This window comes from Bombyx mori, chromosome 25, assembly GCF_030269925.1.
Source record: "Bombyx mori chromosome 25, ASM3026992v2".
In the NCBI taxonomy this organism is placed as follows: domain Eukaryota; kingdom Metazoa; phylum Arthropoda; class Insecta; order Lepidoptera; family Bombycidae; genus Bombyx; species Bombyx mori.
Genome location: NC_085131.1, coordinates 9,523,728 through 9,536,109, shown reverse-complemented (window position 1 = coordinate 9,536,109; position 12,382 = coordinate 9,523,728). Strand labels below are relative to the sequence as shown.

The window sequence follows — 12,382 nt, the reverse complement described above, 5'->3', positions numbered from 1 at the left end:
TATACCTTATATCATATCTACCGACATAGATATCAACAACGTTAACACCGCTACTGACCTTGAAACACGAGTTTTAAGTCTAAGTTATATAGTACAACCGCTTCACATTTAAAGCGAAATACATGATTTACGGCAGAGATAGGCTGGGTGGTGTTATCCGTGCCAGCTTACAAGATGCCACATATCAACAGAATATCCGGATTCTGCATTTTTTTGTATTGCTCAGATGGGTGGACGAGCTCACAGCCCACCTGGTGTTAAGTAGTTACTGGAGCCCATAGACATCCACAACGTAAATGCGCCACCCACCTTGAGATATAAGTTCTAAGGTCTCAGTATAGTTACAACGGCTGTCCCACTCTTCGAACCGCAGCGGGCGGAGATCGAACGCTTGGACGAAAGTGCAATTGAATCACTGCCATCTTGGTAATCCCACATACCCCATGTGCCCCCACAGAGACGGTTCGGATACCTACTTAAAAAAAAAACTAAAATCTTAAATCAATGACTAAAGACAATGTCCAAACTGATTTAGCCAGTGGAGGGATCACAACACCTACAAACGCACGCCGCTCCGTTAACGATTTGGACCTAATTCTAGATGCCGTGTTATTATAATCCAAAAGAACAACACTCTTTTTTTTTATAGATGCCAATGCAACGAAGACCCTTGCGCTCAAAATAGATGTCCTCCAAACGAACAGTGCGTACCAATAGCTTACAGGGACCCCGAGACACAGGAGGCTCGATACTCTTTCGTATGTCAACCAGGTAATTTAGTATTATTATTATTATTCTGTATTAAACACTGCCACGTCTGGGAAGACGGCAGGACACACTCCGGCGAGGTGGGCAACAATCGGCCGGAGCGTTAGGGACAATTGGGAGAGAAACCGGCGAACTATACGGGCATTGTCGAGCAAGACTGCTTTTTGCATTTGGGCCACCACCGACTTTTTGTTGAGACCAAGCCTCTCGAGATGTTTTGAGAGGCTTTATTATTATTATTTTATCAGCCCACAGACGTCCACTGCTGCACATAGGCCTCCCCCAAACCTCGCCACAAAGACCGGTCCTGCAAGTAGCTTATAAGAAACTAGACTAGATTTAACAGTAAAATTACTGTTCTCATACATAAAAACATAAAACGGATGTCGGTACAATTTTAACGCAATCGAGACATTGAAACGAGGTCGCTGCTAGTAAATATAATTTAATTTAAATATAATATAACTAATAGAAACCTGATTGGGCATGGAGTCATGGAATAATCAATTAAAAGCCTTTGAAAATTGTTTAACTAGTTTTTTTTGTCGTAAGAGGGTAATCTTTAGATTTCGTTTGGAGTCGTCAGTGAATTAAAACAATTCATTAATTCATTTACTGGTTAACAATTTAATAATTTACTGCTGGTCTTGGTCTTGTGAGTCCGCACAGGTAGGTACCACCACCCTGCCTATTTCTGCCGTGAAGCAGTAATGCGTTTCGGTTTGAAGGATGGGGCCATGGGGCAGCCGTTGTAGCTATACTGAGACCTTAGAACTTATATCTCAAGGTGGGTGGCGCATGTACGTTGTAGATGTCTACGGATTCTCTTAACCACTTAACACCAGGTGGGGTGTGAGGTGGTCCACCCATCTAAAAAAAAAAAAAAAATGTCCGTTTAGAAAACGAAACGAACGAAATACTTCCCGACTGCGACCGCTACAAGGCAGAGTGCGCGCGGCTACAGTGCGAGCACAGCGTGCAGCGGACGCGCACGGCGGGCGGCTGCGAGCGGTGCGAGTGCGTCGCCGCGCCGCCGGACTGTGCGGCGCGCGCGCGAGAGTGCGACGTGCTGCACTGCGACCACGGCCTGCAGCGGACCACCGGACCCGACGGCTGCGAGATGTTCGACTCCTTCTACTCTTGTTATCGATTCTTTACATCACTACTTACGAAGCAAAGGGGGTTCAAACTCAGTATATCTGAAAAAAAAAAAAGTTGTGTGGTGTCGTGGGACACCGGACAGGAACGAAGTTCTTTATTATAAAAATATTAATTTTAAGTTCTAGTCGAGGTATAAAGAAAATAAAACTGGAGGTTTCGCAACAACCCACGGTCATTCGGTAACTTGCGAACCTATTGTGGTACGCTTCATTCACGGTTGTTTGCATAAGAGTTAGTGTTTTGCACAAATGAACGCTCTAAGACCGTGGTCAATGAATGATAAAAAAAATATGTTCTTTTTTGTAAGTTATTACAAAGTTAAGTCGTACCCTGTTTGCATTACTAATTTATACGCTATTACAAAGTTAAGTCGTACACTGTGTGCATTACTAATAAAAATCTTACGTTACGGATTTTTTCCCGGTTAGGGTACCCCTCCGCATCGTTCTATAAGGAACTTCGTTCCAAAAACATTCGCTCTTGTGTCTCGTATTTATGTTTTTGGTATCTATAGCCGCTATCTATCTATCTATCGTATCTATATCCTGGGCTCTACCAGGAGAAAATCCTAGTCCGGTAGCGACTTGGAAAGTTTTAATATGTTTACTTGTTCCGTGTGGATCGGTCGCGAAGAGCTTTGAGAAGCAAATCCTGAAACCATACATTCGAAAGATGTTTCTGCTATTTGAAGTAGTATTAAGACAGTTGTGTGTTTGTCGCTTTGCGGGACAGAGACAGAGCGCTCTATCACAGCTCCCCCTGTGTTGTACAGATGCAGCTGCGCGGAGGACCTGTGCGGGGGGGTGCGGTGCGCGGGCGGAGAGCGCTGCGTCGTGGTCCAGTACCGAGATCCCATCTTCCCTCAGCTCTTCAAAAACACAACCGAATGCAGACTGGGTAATTAATTATTATCATTTAAATCTTTATTGCCAATTTTTTTCTGACTTGTAATGCAACAATTATACGCTTTAAACTAGTAACTAATAAAAATGTATTACGCAAAATTTCATACTCTATTAAAAGCAATCATAGTTTTCAGAAAAATAATGTTTCGTGCATCGGAACTGAAACCAGAAATAGGTTGCCTCCTAATCTCTTATGTTATGTCATTTCAGTCGGGTATTATTTGGTTTATGATAATTAAAAATAAACACAACTAAATAATGTTAAATGTTTGCCTATTTTGAGTATTGATGATTATGGACACAACGCGACTTTCAGAAAAATATTAGTATAGTGCACCATACAGTCTTAAAAGATGCACGTCATACATGATATTACTCTGTGTTATTAATTTATTTATTGGATGGACTTTTTGGCGGGAGCGCGAGAAGTGAAGTAGTGTGATTTGTTTTATTTTGTTTATTTAGTGTTTCTTCAGGTTTAAATGTGTAATAACAGTGGTTTATTAACTGTTTAATATCTGTGGAAGTGCACAAATGGGGAAAATGAAACAAAGCTGCTGGACGTAGCTTGTCCGGATCCTCCAAAAAGTCCACTGAAAAAGTCTTAGTAAATGACCACCATTTTACTGAGATTATATTTCATCCCATATCATCTCATCTCATCCCAGTTGTTTAATGTTTCAAATTAATCATCTTCATTTCATTTATAAGACATGACTTAAAGGTCGAAGTTACCAGGTCATAAAATCCCTTAAAAAAATATTTATTGGATGAATTTTATATCAGTGAACAAGAGCGGATCGTGTCCAACGGATGAGTGGACGAGTCCGGTGAGCGTCTGTGAGACCAAGTGCGACGACGACGCGGACTGTCGCGGCGACGGCAAGTGTTGCGAGCGCGGGTGCAGCCGCCTGTGCGTCGCCCCCGCGCTCAACACCGCACCGCCGCCAGGTACGAACACACGCAGCGCGGAGCGGCTCGCGGCGGAAACTGAAGCCCATATGCATTGACATTGTCATTGGCATTTTTTTTCCTACCTATGCTGGTAGCCTTATTTTGAAATCGTCATGGCCTAAAGGATAAGGTTTCCGGTGCATTCGTGTTGAACGATGCACCGGTGTTCGAATCTCAGGCCGGTACCTACCAATTTTTCTAATGAAATACGTACTCAACAAGTGTTCAGGATTGATGGTGATTGTGGATGGCGCATTTACGTGTCTATGGGCTCCAGTAACCACCAACCAGTAACACCAGGTGGGATGTGAGCTCGTTCACCCATCTAAGCAATAAAAAAAATTTCAGCGTGTAGGTGAGCTCACGGGGCTCAAACCGGAGGTGTTGCTAACACTGGCATAGGGCGAAGCGTCATTGGCATACTTTCTTCAGATTACTCGTTATATAAACGCAGTATTCTCTTTACAAATGTTCGATTTTACAAAAGACCCAAATTAAGTCGTAAAGCCACCTAGTCTTTTTGTATAATCTCCGGGAAGATTTCTGTCAAAGTTTGGAACTTTCGATGTCAAAATAAGTCTTATTTCCCCCCAGCCATTCGCTGGTAGCCTAACGGGCTATTCCGGCTATGCGTGGACGGATTACGTTCAAAGACTGAAGTTAATTTAGACAATGATAGACTCGTTGATTTTTCGACGTTTCCAGAAAGATTAAATTAAGTTTACACTCAAAAAAAAACCTTGTTCTGCTTCGCGGCAAACATAGACAGGATTGGACCATCTTCCACTTGAAGACGTCGTACCACGATGATACGAAGTGCTAAGTTACATTTCATGTTTATGTACGTGACTTCCGACGCAGAGCCGCCTCGAGCCCCGCAGGCCAGTCCCGAAACCGAACCGGAGGTGAACGCGGCGGAGGGCGGGAAGGCGACGCTGCGCTGTATATTCCACGGGAACCCGCCGCCCAAGATCACTTGGAGGAAAGGAGAAATCACTGTGAGCCTCCAAACACTATACCGATTCGCTATAAGCTTCTTTAAATTGTCGATATTGTTTTGATTTGATTTGATAGTGCCGAACACAGTCATAATAAGTGTTATTGTATCGCCTGCTGCTCTTGAGATGTTAGGTCTCCTTCGGAGGCGCTCGGACAGCTGTTAGCAAATCCCACCCTTCGTGGCTGAGCCTTTGCTCGCCCATCTGTCCTGGTGAAACTGGCAATGCCTCCGGGCCACCTGTAATACTTCCTTAAATAAAAACATGTGTGCAATTCACACGTGGTAGAAGTGAAACCTTCAGAAATTAAAATACAATTATCCTGAATGTCTAAGTATATGTCAAATTTTGTCATTAGTAAATAATTGTACGTACACGTTAGTATAAAAAAATCTCATAGATGGCGCTATATTAAAAAAACACTACACTGAAATCGTCTAATGTGTTCTATCTCATTCTCTCGCCGGCTGAATCCTATACATTTATGTGTTTGTGTCTCTATGGACTTATTTTTTCGTTTCATCGAGTTTGAAAACAAAACGATTCTAAAGAAGTTTCACTTCGAAAAATGTATAATGGTGCTGCTCGTTTCGCTGATGTGTTGGCTGCGTCGGGCAGATCGACGGCAGCGAGGGCCGGACGCGCGTGCTGTCGGACGGCACGCTGGAGATCGTGTCGCTGTACCGGAACGACACCGGCGTCTACATCTGCATCGCTGAGAACGAGTTCGGCATCAGCCAGCAGGAGATCCACCTGCAAGTGAACGGTGAGTCACTTCGGTCACTCGGCCTCGGCCGCTCGGTTGGACTCTGTAAAGCGTTTTGTACATCATCATTGTATATTTCAATCTCATACATACGCGTTTAAACAATCTTCATCTGTTAAGTTAAACGACAATTCTAATCTGTTCTTTTTTTTTATTAGTCCACCTGATGGTAGTTGGTTATCGGAGCCAATAGACATCAATACCTTGAGACATGAGTTCTAAATATCGGTTTTTACAGTACAATGGCTGCCCCACCCTTCAAATCGAAATGCATTACTGCTTCGCGGCAGAAATGGGTAGGGTGGTGGTACCTACCCGTGCGGATTCCCAAGACGTCCTACCCCCTCGTGAAACAATAAGTTGAATGCCTATACTTTGGCATCACCAATCTTTGTTGCTTAAAATCTAGAGACTACAGACCAGAGGCTCTGCTCGTGAAAAATAACTACAAAAAACACACGAGACAGTAGCCTCTATCTCTTTCTATTCTGTATCTTTCTCGCTTTCTTTCTTACGGTATCTCTGTGACCGAAACCTGTCATGATTCACGGGAAAAATCCGCGAACCAGTCTGTCGAGTCAATACGTTTCTCAACTGCAATTATTTTAATGTTATTATATCAAGAATTAATATTACACCTTGAATTAACTCTATTACTAGGATCTCATACATACCATGTATTTAGTATTAACAGATAAAGATTGATTCAAATATGGTACGAAGACTGCTTCGTAAACTTGCCATCATCTCAATCAAAACGTTTCATAGAAAACAATCATTTGGGATTAACGCGTATAGTAATTGCATCATGGTATCAAAGTAGAAATGTAGAAATAGATTGGGTTAGCTGCTTGGTTTTCATGGTTGAACGATTTAAACAAAAATTTCCTTTCTCTCTTGTTTTGACTAATATTTTAAGGCTGCGATAAGTAATGTTAAAACTGGACTGGGGGTTTCGCGAAGTTGATTTAACGACCCCCAAAACGCTGAAAAGGGGTCTTGGGTGGAAAAGACAGCGGAAAGTAGCTTAACAGAAAGGACGCAATAAATAACATATAGTTTACACATATGAAGTTTCGTAGAAGTCACTATTTCATCTCATAAGTGAAATTTTTGTAATTTCTGTGCAAAAAAGCTTACCTTACTTTTGCTCTATTAAAAACTGTTCAGTTTCTGAACGTAAAAGTGTCAGCGAGCGACGTCTGCCATGACACCAAAGTTTTTTAAGTCTTTTTCAAATTCAGCCGCCAGGAGCAATGCAATTTTATAGTTTTCTTAAGCTACAAAATTAATTTGTAATAATTTAAAGGTTCAATAAATATTTCATACAAAAAATACAGTCCACGCTTAAATACCATAAAGCAATAAAATCATATTATGTCGGTAAGAAATAAAACAACAATAGAGGGTACTTAAGTTTAATCTGCTAAGCTACTTCAATTAAAAACTGACGAGCTTAGATTCATTGCATTCAAAATATATTCGTATTCAAACCTCTTTATGTTCCGGTTACAATATTAGTTGTCGCAGTCATTTGATCTGATGATAAAAGCATGAACTGACTTGACCGAAGCGAAGCTACAGTGCCCGACACACGCGCGCAGATAACATTCACAAACAACGCACGAAATATTTGAAACAACACAACCTATACGTTAAATTATGCTGTTTATTTGTTACTTTTGTAATTTTCTCATTCAAACTTTAGCAGTGCTTTTTTTAACAGAAAAAATAGATGGATAAAAAAATTTTAACAGAAAAGAATTCAAATTAGAAATTATGTAAAATAAAATTATATGTATTACATAATAAATGAACATTTATTAACTGTCAAACATACAGAATGTTGAAATGAGTTCACAATTAAATGCAACTAAAATTAATGGAAGTTAGAAATAGCCTTTTTCAAATACAATAAAAATCAACACATTTTTCTTAATAGTTTATATCGTAATTTAGATTACAAATCAAGCCTTTTTATCTGATACTGACAAATATAAAATTACTCTCTAAACATTAAATTTCCAAACTCTTACCAGTTAGCCAACAATGGTCGCTGCGCGCAACTTTTTTTCCTTCCTATTCTGGTAACCTCAAGAAGTTATTCTAAATTCGCCGAACTAGTAGATGAGCTCACGGGGCTCAAACCTGACGACGTTGCTAACACGCAAACAAGCACCCTAGCAAGAGCCGTGCTTCGCAGAATCTATCACCGGATCGGAAACGCGACCCACTGAGAAGATTCGGCGAGAAACTCAGTGAGCTATGTCTGTGGGTTAATTTACTCGTCGAGCCCTTCGTGGTTCGGGTTCGACGAAGACGATAACCGGAGCGCGCATCCACTCGCCCGTAATAAGCTAATAGAATCCTCTCCCGTGATCATCAACGACTGGGACGCTGACCTCATAAGGTTAAACCCAAATTTGTTCAGTGACCAGTTCTGAGCGTGCATGATTTGATACCCATCGTTTTGCCTATTTATTTCGCGAAGCATTAGAAGGGTGGGACACAATGCTATTTTCGTGGCGTCAGTATATACGATGTCCATGAGCTCTAATCACCAGTTGTCCCTGGATGAGCCTCGAGCTCGCCTGGTCAGCTAATGTAAATAAATAATTTTCAAGGGGATAGAAGAAGAGAGGTCTGAGATATAAATTTTCCATCAGACTTTGGTTATAATTATTTTATTATTTTTGTTTACCATCGATCGATGTAACAGCAATTTCCCCGTTTATCTACAAACTAAAGATAAACAAAATTATACCCTGACCCCTAACTGATAAACCAGCTTCACTAGAATATAATTATTAAATGCTAAATGTTTACAAACAAATCATTAAGCCGATAATAACAATTATCCGTATAGCTAATTTTCTCGTTTAGCTAATTAAATATTTCATCATCAGCGTAATGAGCAACAAAAAGCACAAGCTTCCGGATCCATAGTCTACGAACCCGGAAGCCTATCTATATATTAATACGTGAAGCAAAAACTTTGTACCCCTTTTTACGAAAATTGTGCAGACGGAGGAGTATGAAATTTCCCACACTTACAGAGAATATAGAGAAGGAGTGCAGAAAGCTAACATTTTTTTAAATGATGTATTAAAAATACATTAAAACAATATAGAAAACATTACACACACTACCATGTATTTGACACAGACACGCATATATACTCTTTTGTTTATTGTCAAACTTTTGTTAGTGTTTAAAGCCTGTGGTCAAATTAAGAATAGATTAATATTGTTTAATAATATTGAATAGAAATCTGTGATTATAGAAGTAAATTCTTTGACAATAGAACCATAATAATGTTCAAACTTATAATATAAATTAATAAATATGGTCGAATTTCGACCGGTTGACGACCTCTAGTTAATATTATTAGGGGACATGATTAAATTAGCTGATACCTCTTTGTTCGATAGTTAAGATGGGCAGACGAACTCATGAGCCGTCTGGTTAGACTTTGCTTATCGAAGTCCACAGGGACCACAACATGAATGCCTACACCCATCTTGAAATACAAGAATAAGTCCTCTATGGCCTTGATACAATGTCTCTAACAATCTTCGACCGAAATATGTCATTTCCTTTATGCAAAAATAAGTCATATTGCACTTGAATACTTCAGATACATAGTAAAAATAGATCAAAACGCTGCGCACAGCAATCAATAGCTACAATATACCGGGAGGTCGTAACCCGTAGAGAAGATTAACAGGCGGACAAACTATTATTATTTGACCTAAATATCCAATTCACCTATCCGACGGTAGGTAATTTGCTAGAATATTCACTGAAGTCCCAATAAAAAACCACAAAGCTAAGGTAAACTGTTGAATTAATAAAAATACGAACTGCTTGCCATTGATTTTAGTTGATTCTTTTTGAATTCATAAACGTATTGTGTAGTATACTCATAATGAAGTATATTTATCTATGCAATTTAAATTTTTACAGTGAACATTCGTATTATCGGAACAGCATAATGACTGGTGGTGTAGTGTTTGTGATAATTCAGATAGTGCATGCATAGTATCGTCGGAGGCAGACGGTGTCCAGCCATGTTGTCACGCGGTTGTGTTTCGGTCACGTTAGGGCTGCTGCTGGCCTGCGCGAGTGGACAAGGTTAACGACACATTAGAATAATAATTCTTTATCTCACTCATTCATTGTTTCAAGTGTTCCTAATTTATCAGCAACCAGTATAATATAGTAATCAATCGCAACGCATTGATTACGCGTACGATACTTCTTGTAATTTAAACGTTGTGTTTTTTTTTATTTATTATCGAAACACATACAATTTTAGGAACGCTTAAAACAATAACAAATTTTTCATTTGTCTCTGTCCAAAACGCAATCCGCTTTTTAGAATACGAATTAATAACATTAACCAGCAGTTTGTGGATGCTCCATTGACGAATGGTGATATGACACCAAAAGTATTCACAAACTCGCGTGAAACTAACAAACGGAGCATGGTTAGATCCGGTGAGGACGCCGGTCGGCATCGCGGGAGAACAAAACGAAGTAATAACGGGGGAGATGGGCAGACCGCTCGTCTTGCGCTGCCTCGTGTACGGATACCCGACCCCGGAAATCTTCTGGTACAGAGGACTTAACGGTCCCATGGTGCCATACAGCAGTACATTGTACGAAGCCAGAGAAAACGTTCTTCTAATAAGACAACTGATCGACGAGGCGCTCGGGGAATACGCGTGTCAAGCATACAACGGAGAAGGAAGCCCGGCCACGTTACTGATGGAGGTTCGGGCGTACAAACAAGACGATACGCCCTCTGACAACAAGTACCTAGTGTCGCGGCCCGGCGAGGGGGTCCACGTGCGGGTAGTGGACGCGGCGACGGAGGCCCCCCGGCCCCCCACCGTCACTACCACTGCTGCCCCCACCACTCTTCTCGATCTAGATTTCAACGTTCCCCTGTTTACCGGTAAGCTTTACTATGTGTTACAACCGCAATTAGAACCGTATATTAATTCTAAGAGAAACGTATTTAAAAAAAAATTGCGATTGTCTCACAGCGCATCCAAAACGTCTAGGCGGACATCACTCGAGAACTTTCGGGAGTAAATATTTAATTACATATTATTGTTATACCATCGTATCTGTAGCTTGTTTTGCACGCCTCTTAACGGGTGATGGGTTTGGTTGCATGGTATGTGTTGTTTGTTTGGAGTTTTCTGTGAACTTTACAGAAACCGTTCAGCTTCTGGTGAGGTATGTTAACTTGTTGTTTGTAAAGTTCGTATTCGATAAAGAATTCTGCATATAGCATGTCGTATAGACAGACAGTACCCTTTTTAAAATATATTTCGAAAAAGAGCGAAGTTATAAGTTCTGATCAGTTTTTCTTGGTAAGTCAGATCTTTTTGCTCGGTAAATCGATTTGTTTACCTTTATTATGCATTTTTAATATACTTTGACTATAATGATGGTATTCTTATTATATTTTATTGAGGTCGAATTATTTTTCCGTTAAAAACAATTATTGTGTTATGAATTCAATAAATAAAATATATCAATAAATGAAAATTACTTAAGTGTCAACACTATATTATTGAATGACTGCGAAGGAACATTATTAATTGAATCGTTGTCGCAACTTGTCCGAATTGCATTGTGCATTATCAATGTCTTTATAATTTTGATAGTAATGTTAAATATATTACTGCATACTTGTATTACTCGTATATGTCAATGCACGAAAGTTGTTTTCGTACAAAATAGGCATGAAATGAATACTTAGTGCGCGAAACAGTTGATCAATGGGAATTGTTCGCTATAGCGCCGGTGTCGACAAGGATATTGTCGGCGCCCCCGACGCTGACCGCGGGCGCCGAACTGAGTCTGCCCTGCGAAGTGGATGGGTACCCGCAACCTGAAAACGTATACTGGTCCAAAGATGGCGTCAGGATCGCGTCCGGAGACAACATATGGATAAGTGGTATGATCACGCATCTACAATTATTATTAATCTATATATTAATACTTGAAGCAAAAACTATGTACTCCTTTTTATGAAAATTGCGCAGATGGAGGAGTATGAAATTTCGCACACTTATAGAGAATACAGAGGAGTGCAGAATGTTAATATTTTTTTAAATTATTCATTAAATACATTAAATCAATTTAAAAAAAACATTACACATCGTGTGTTTGACACACATACGCGTGCATACTATTTGTTTATTGTGAAACTTTTCTTGTTGCTTAAAGTCTGTGGTCAAATTGAGAAGAGATTAAATATGTTTGTCTTTATGAATATTTGTCTAAATTGAAGAATTGGCAAAATCTGGGAGGATAAAAGTATAAAATAGTCTTTGACAATAAAATCATAATAGTGTAAAAATTTATAATTTCAATTCATTATAGTCGAATTTCGACTACCGGTGGCCCACTAGTCATCATAAAAATAAGTTAACGACTAGAATTAGTAGCAAATTTAACAATTTTTTCCCTTGTGATCCTCATTAGAATATTAGGTCAGAGTAATAAAAGTATTGCATTGCTATCAGTCATTAGTAGGTACGTGTCGTTTTCAAACCAATCGAACGTTTTGAAGTCGCTGAAATGATATTGAATTGTTCGCTAACTACTCTACTAAGTACTGGGTGTTATTAGTAATAATCTACATCGAATGCTCGCCTGAAAATCTTGCGATGTTTTCGTCTACAACGACCAGCGAAAGGGGACAGCGGATCTCGTTTGTAGACCGACAGGTTTTTAATATAAATGGTGGAATGTGAAAAGATAAATCGCGTTGTCTCTTGTACTGACGCTTTAAAGACAAACGAACAAGT

General features: G+C 39.8%; 1 protein-coding gene and 1 long non-coding RNA gene across 8 annotated transcripts in view; one reads left to right on the top strand and one right to left on the bottom strand.

The window, feature by feature from the left end:
* The window catches only part of LOC101741233 (papilin), a 140,102-nt gene that overhangs the window by 124,664 nt on the left and 3,056 nt on the right, over window positions 1–12,382 (top strand). For 3 of the 7 annotated variants that reach the window (XM_012689259.4, XM_038020279.2, XM_038020280.2), the window contains 9 exons: window positions 650–771; window positions 1,668–1,890; window positions 2,702–2,826; window positions 3,621–3,785; window positions 4,650–4,786; window positions 5,405–5,552; window positions 10,048–10,512; window positions 10,604–10,648; window positions 11,368–11,526. In XM_012689259.4, coding sequence (XP_012544713.3) covers window positions 650–771; window positions 1,668–1,890; window positions 2,702–2,826; window positions 3,621–3,785; window positions 4,650–4,786; window positions 5,405–5,552; window positions 10,048–10,512; window positions 10,604–10,648; window positions 11,368–11,526 — 1,589 coding nt within the window. The remainder of the gene's footprint in view (window positions 1–649; window positions 772–1,667; window positions 1,891–2,701; window positions 2,827–3,620; window positions 3,786–4,649; window positions 4,787–5,404; window positions 5,553–10,047; window positions 10,513–10,603; window positions 10,649–11,367; window positions 11,527–12,382) is intronic. The other 4 variants (XM_062676157.1, XM_038020278.2, XM_038020282.2 and 1 more) reach the window with 2 other exon arrangements.
* LOC110384958 (uncharacterized) lies at window positions 1,953–8,883 on the bottom strand. Its single transcript, XR_002430312.3, has 4 exons — window positions 7,047–8,883; window positions 6,693–6,832; window positions 4,528–5,539; window positions 1,953–1,967 (listed from the first exon to the last, which is right to left on the bottom strand). It is a non-coding gene; the product is annotated as an uncharacterized LOC110384958 (long non-coding RNA).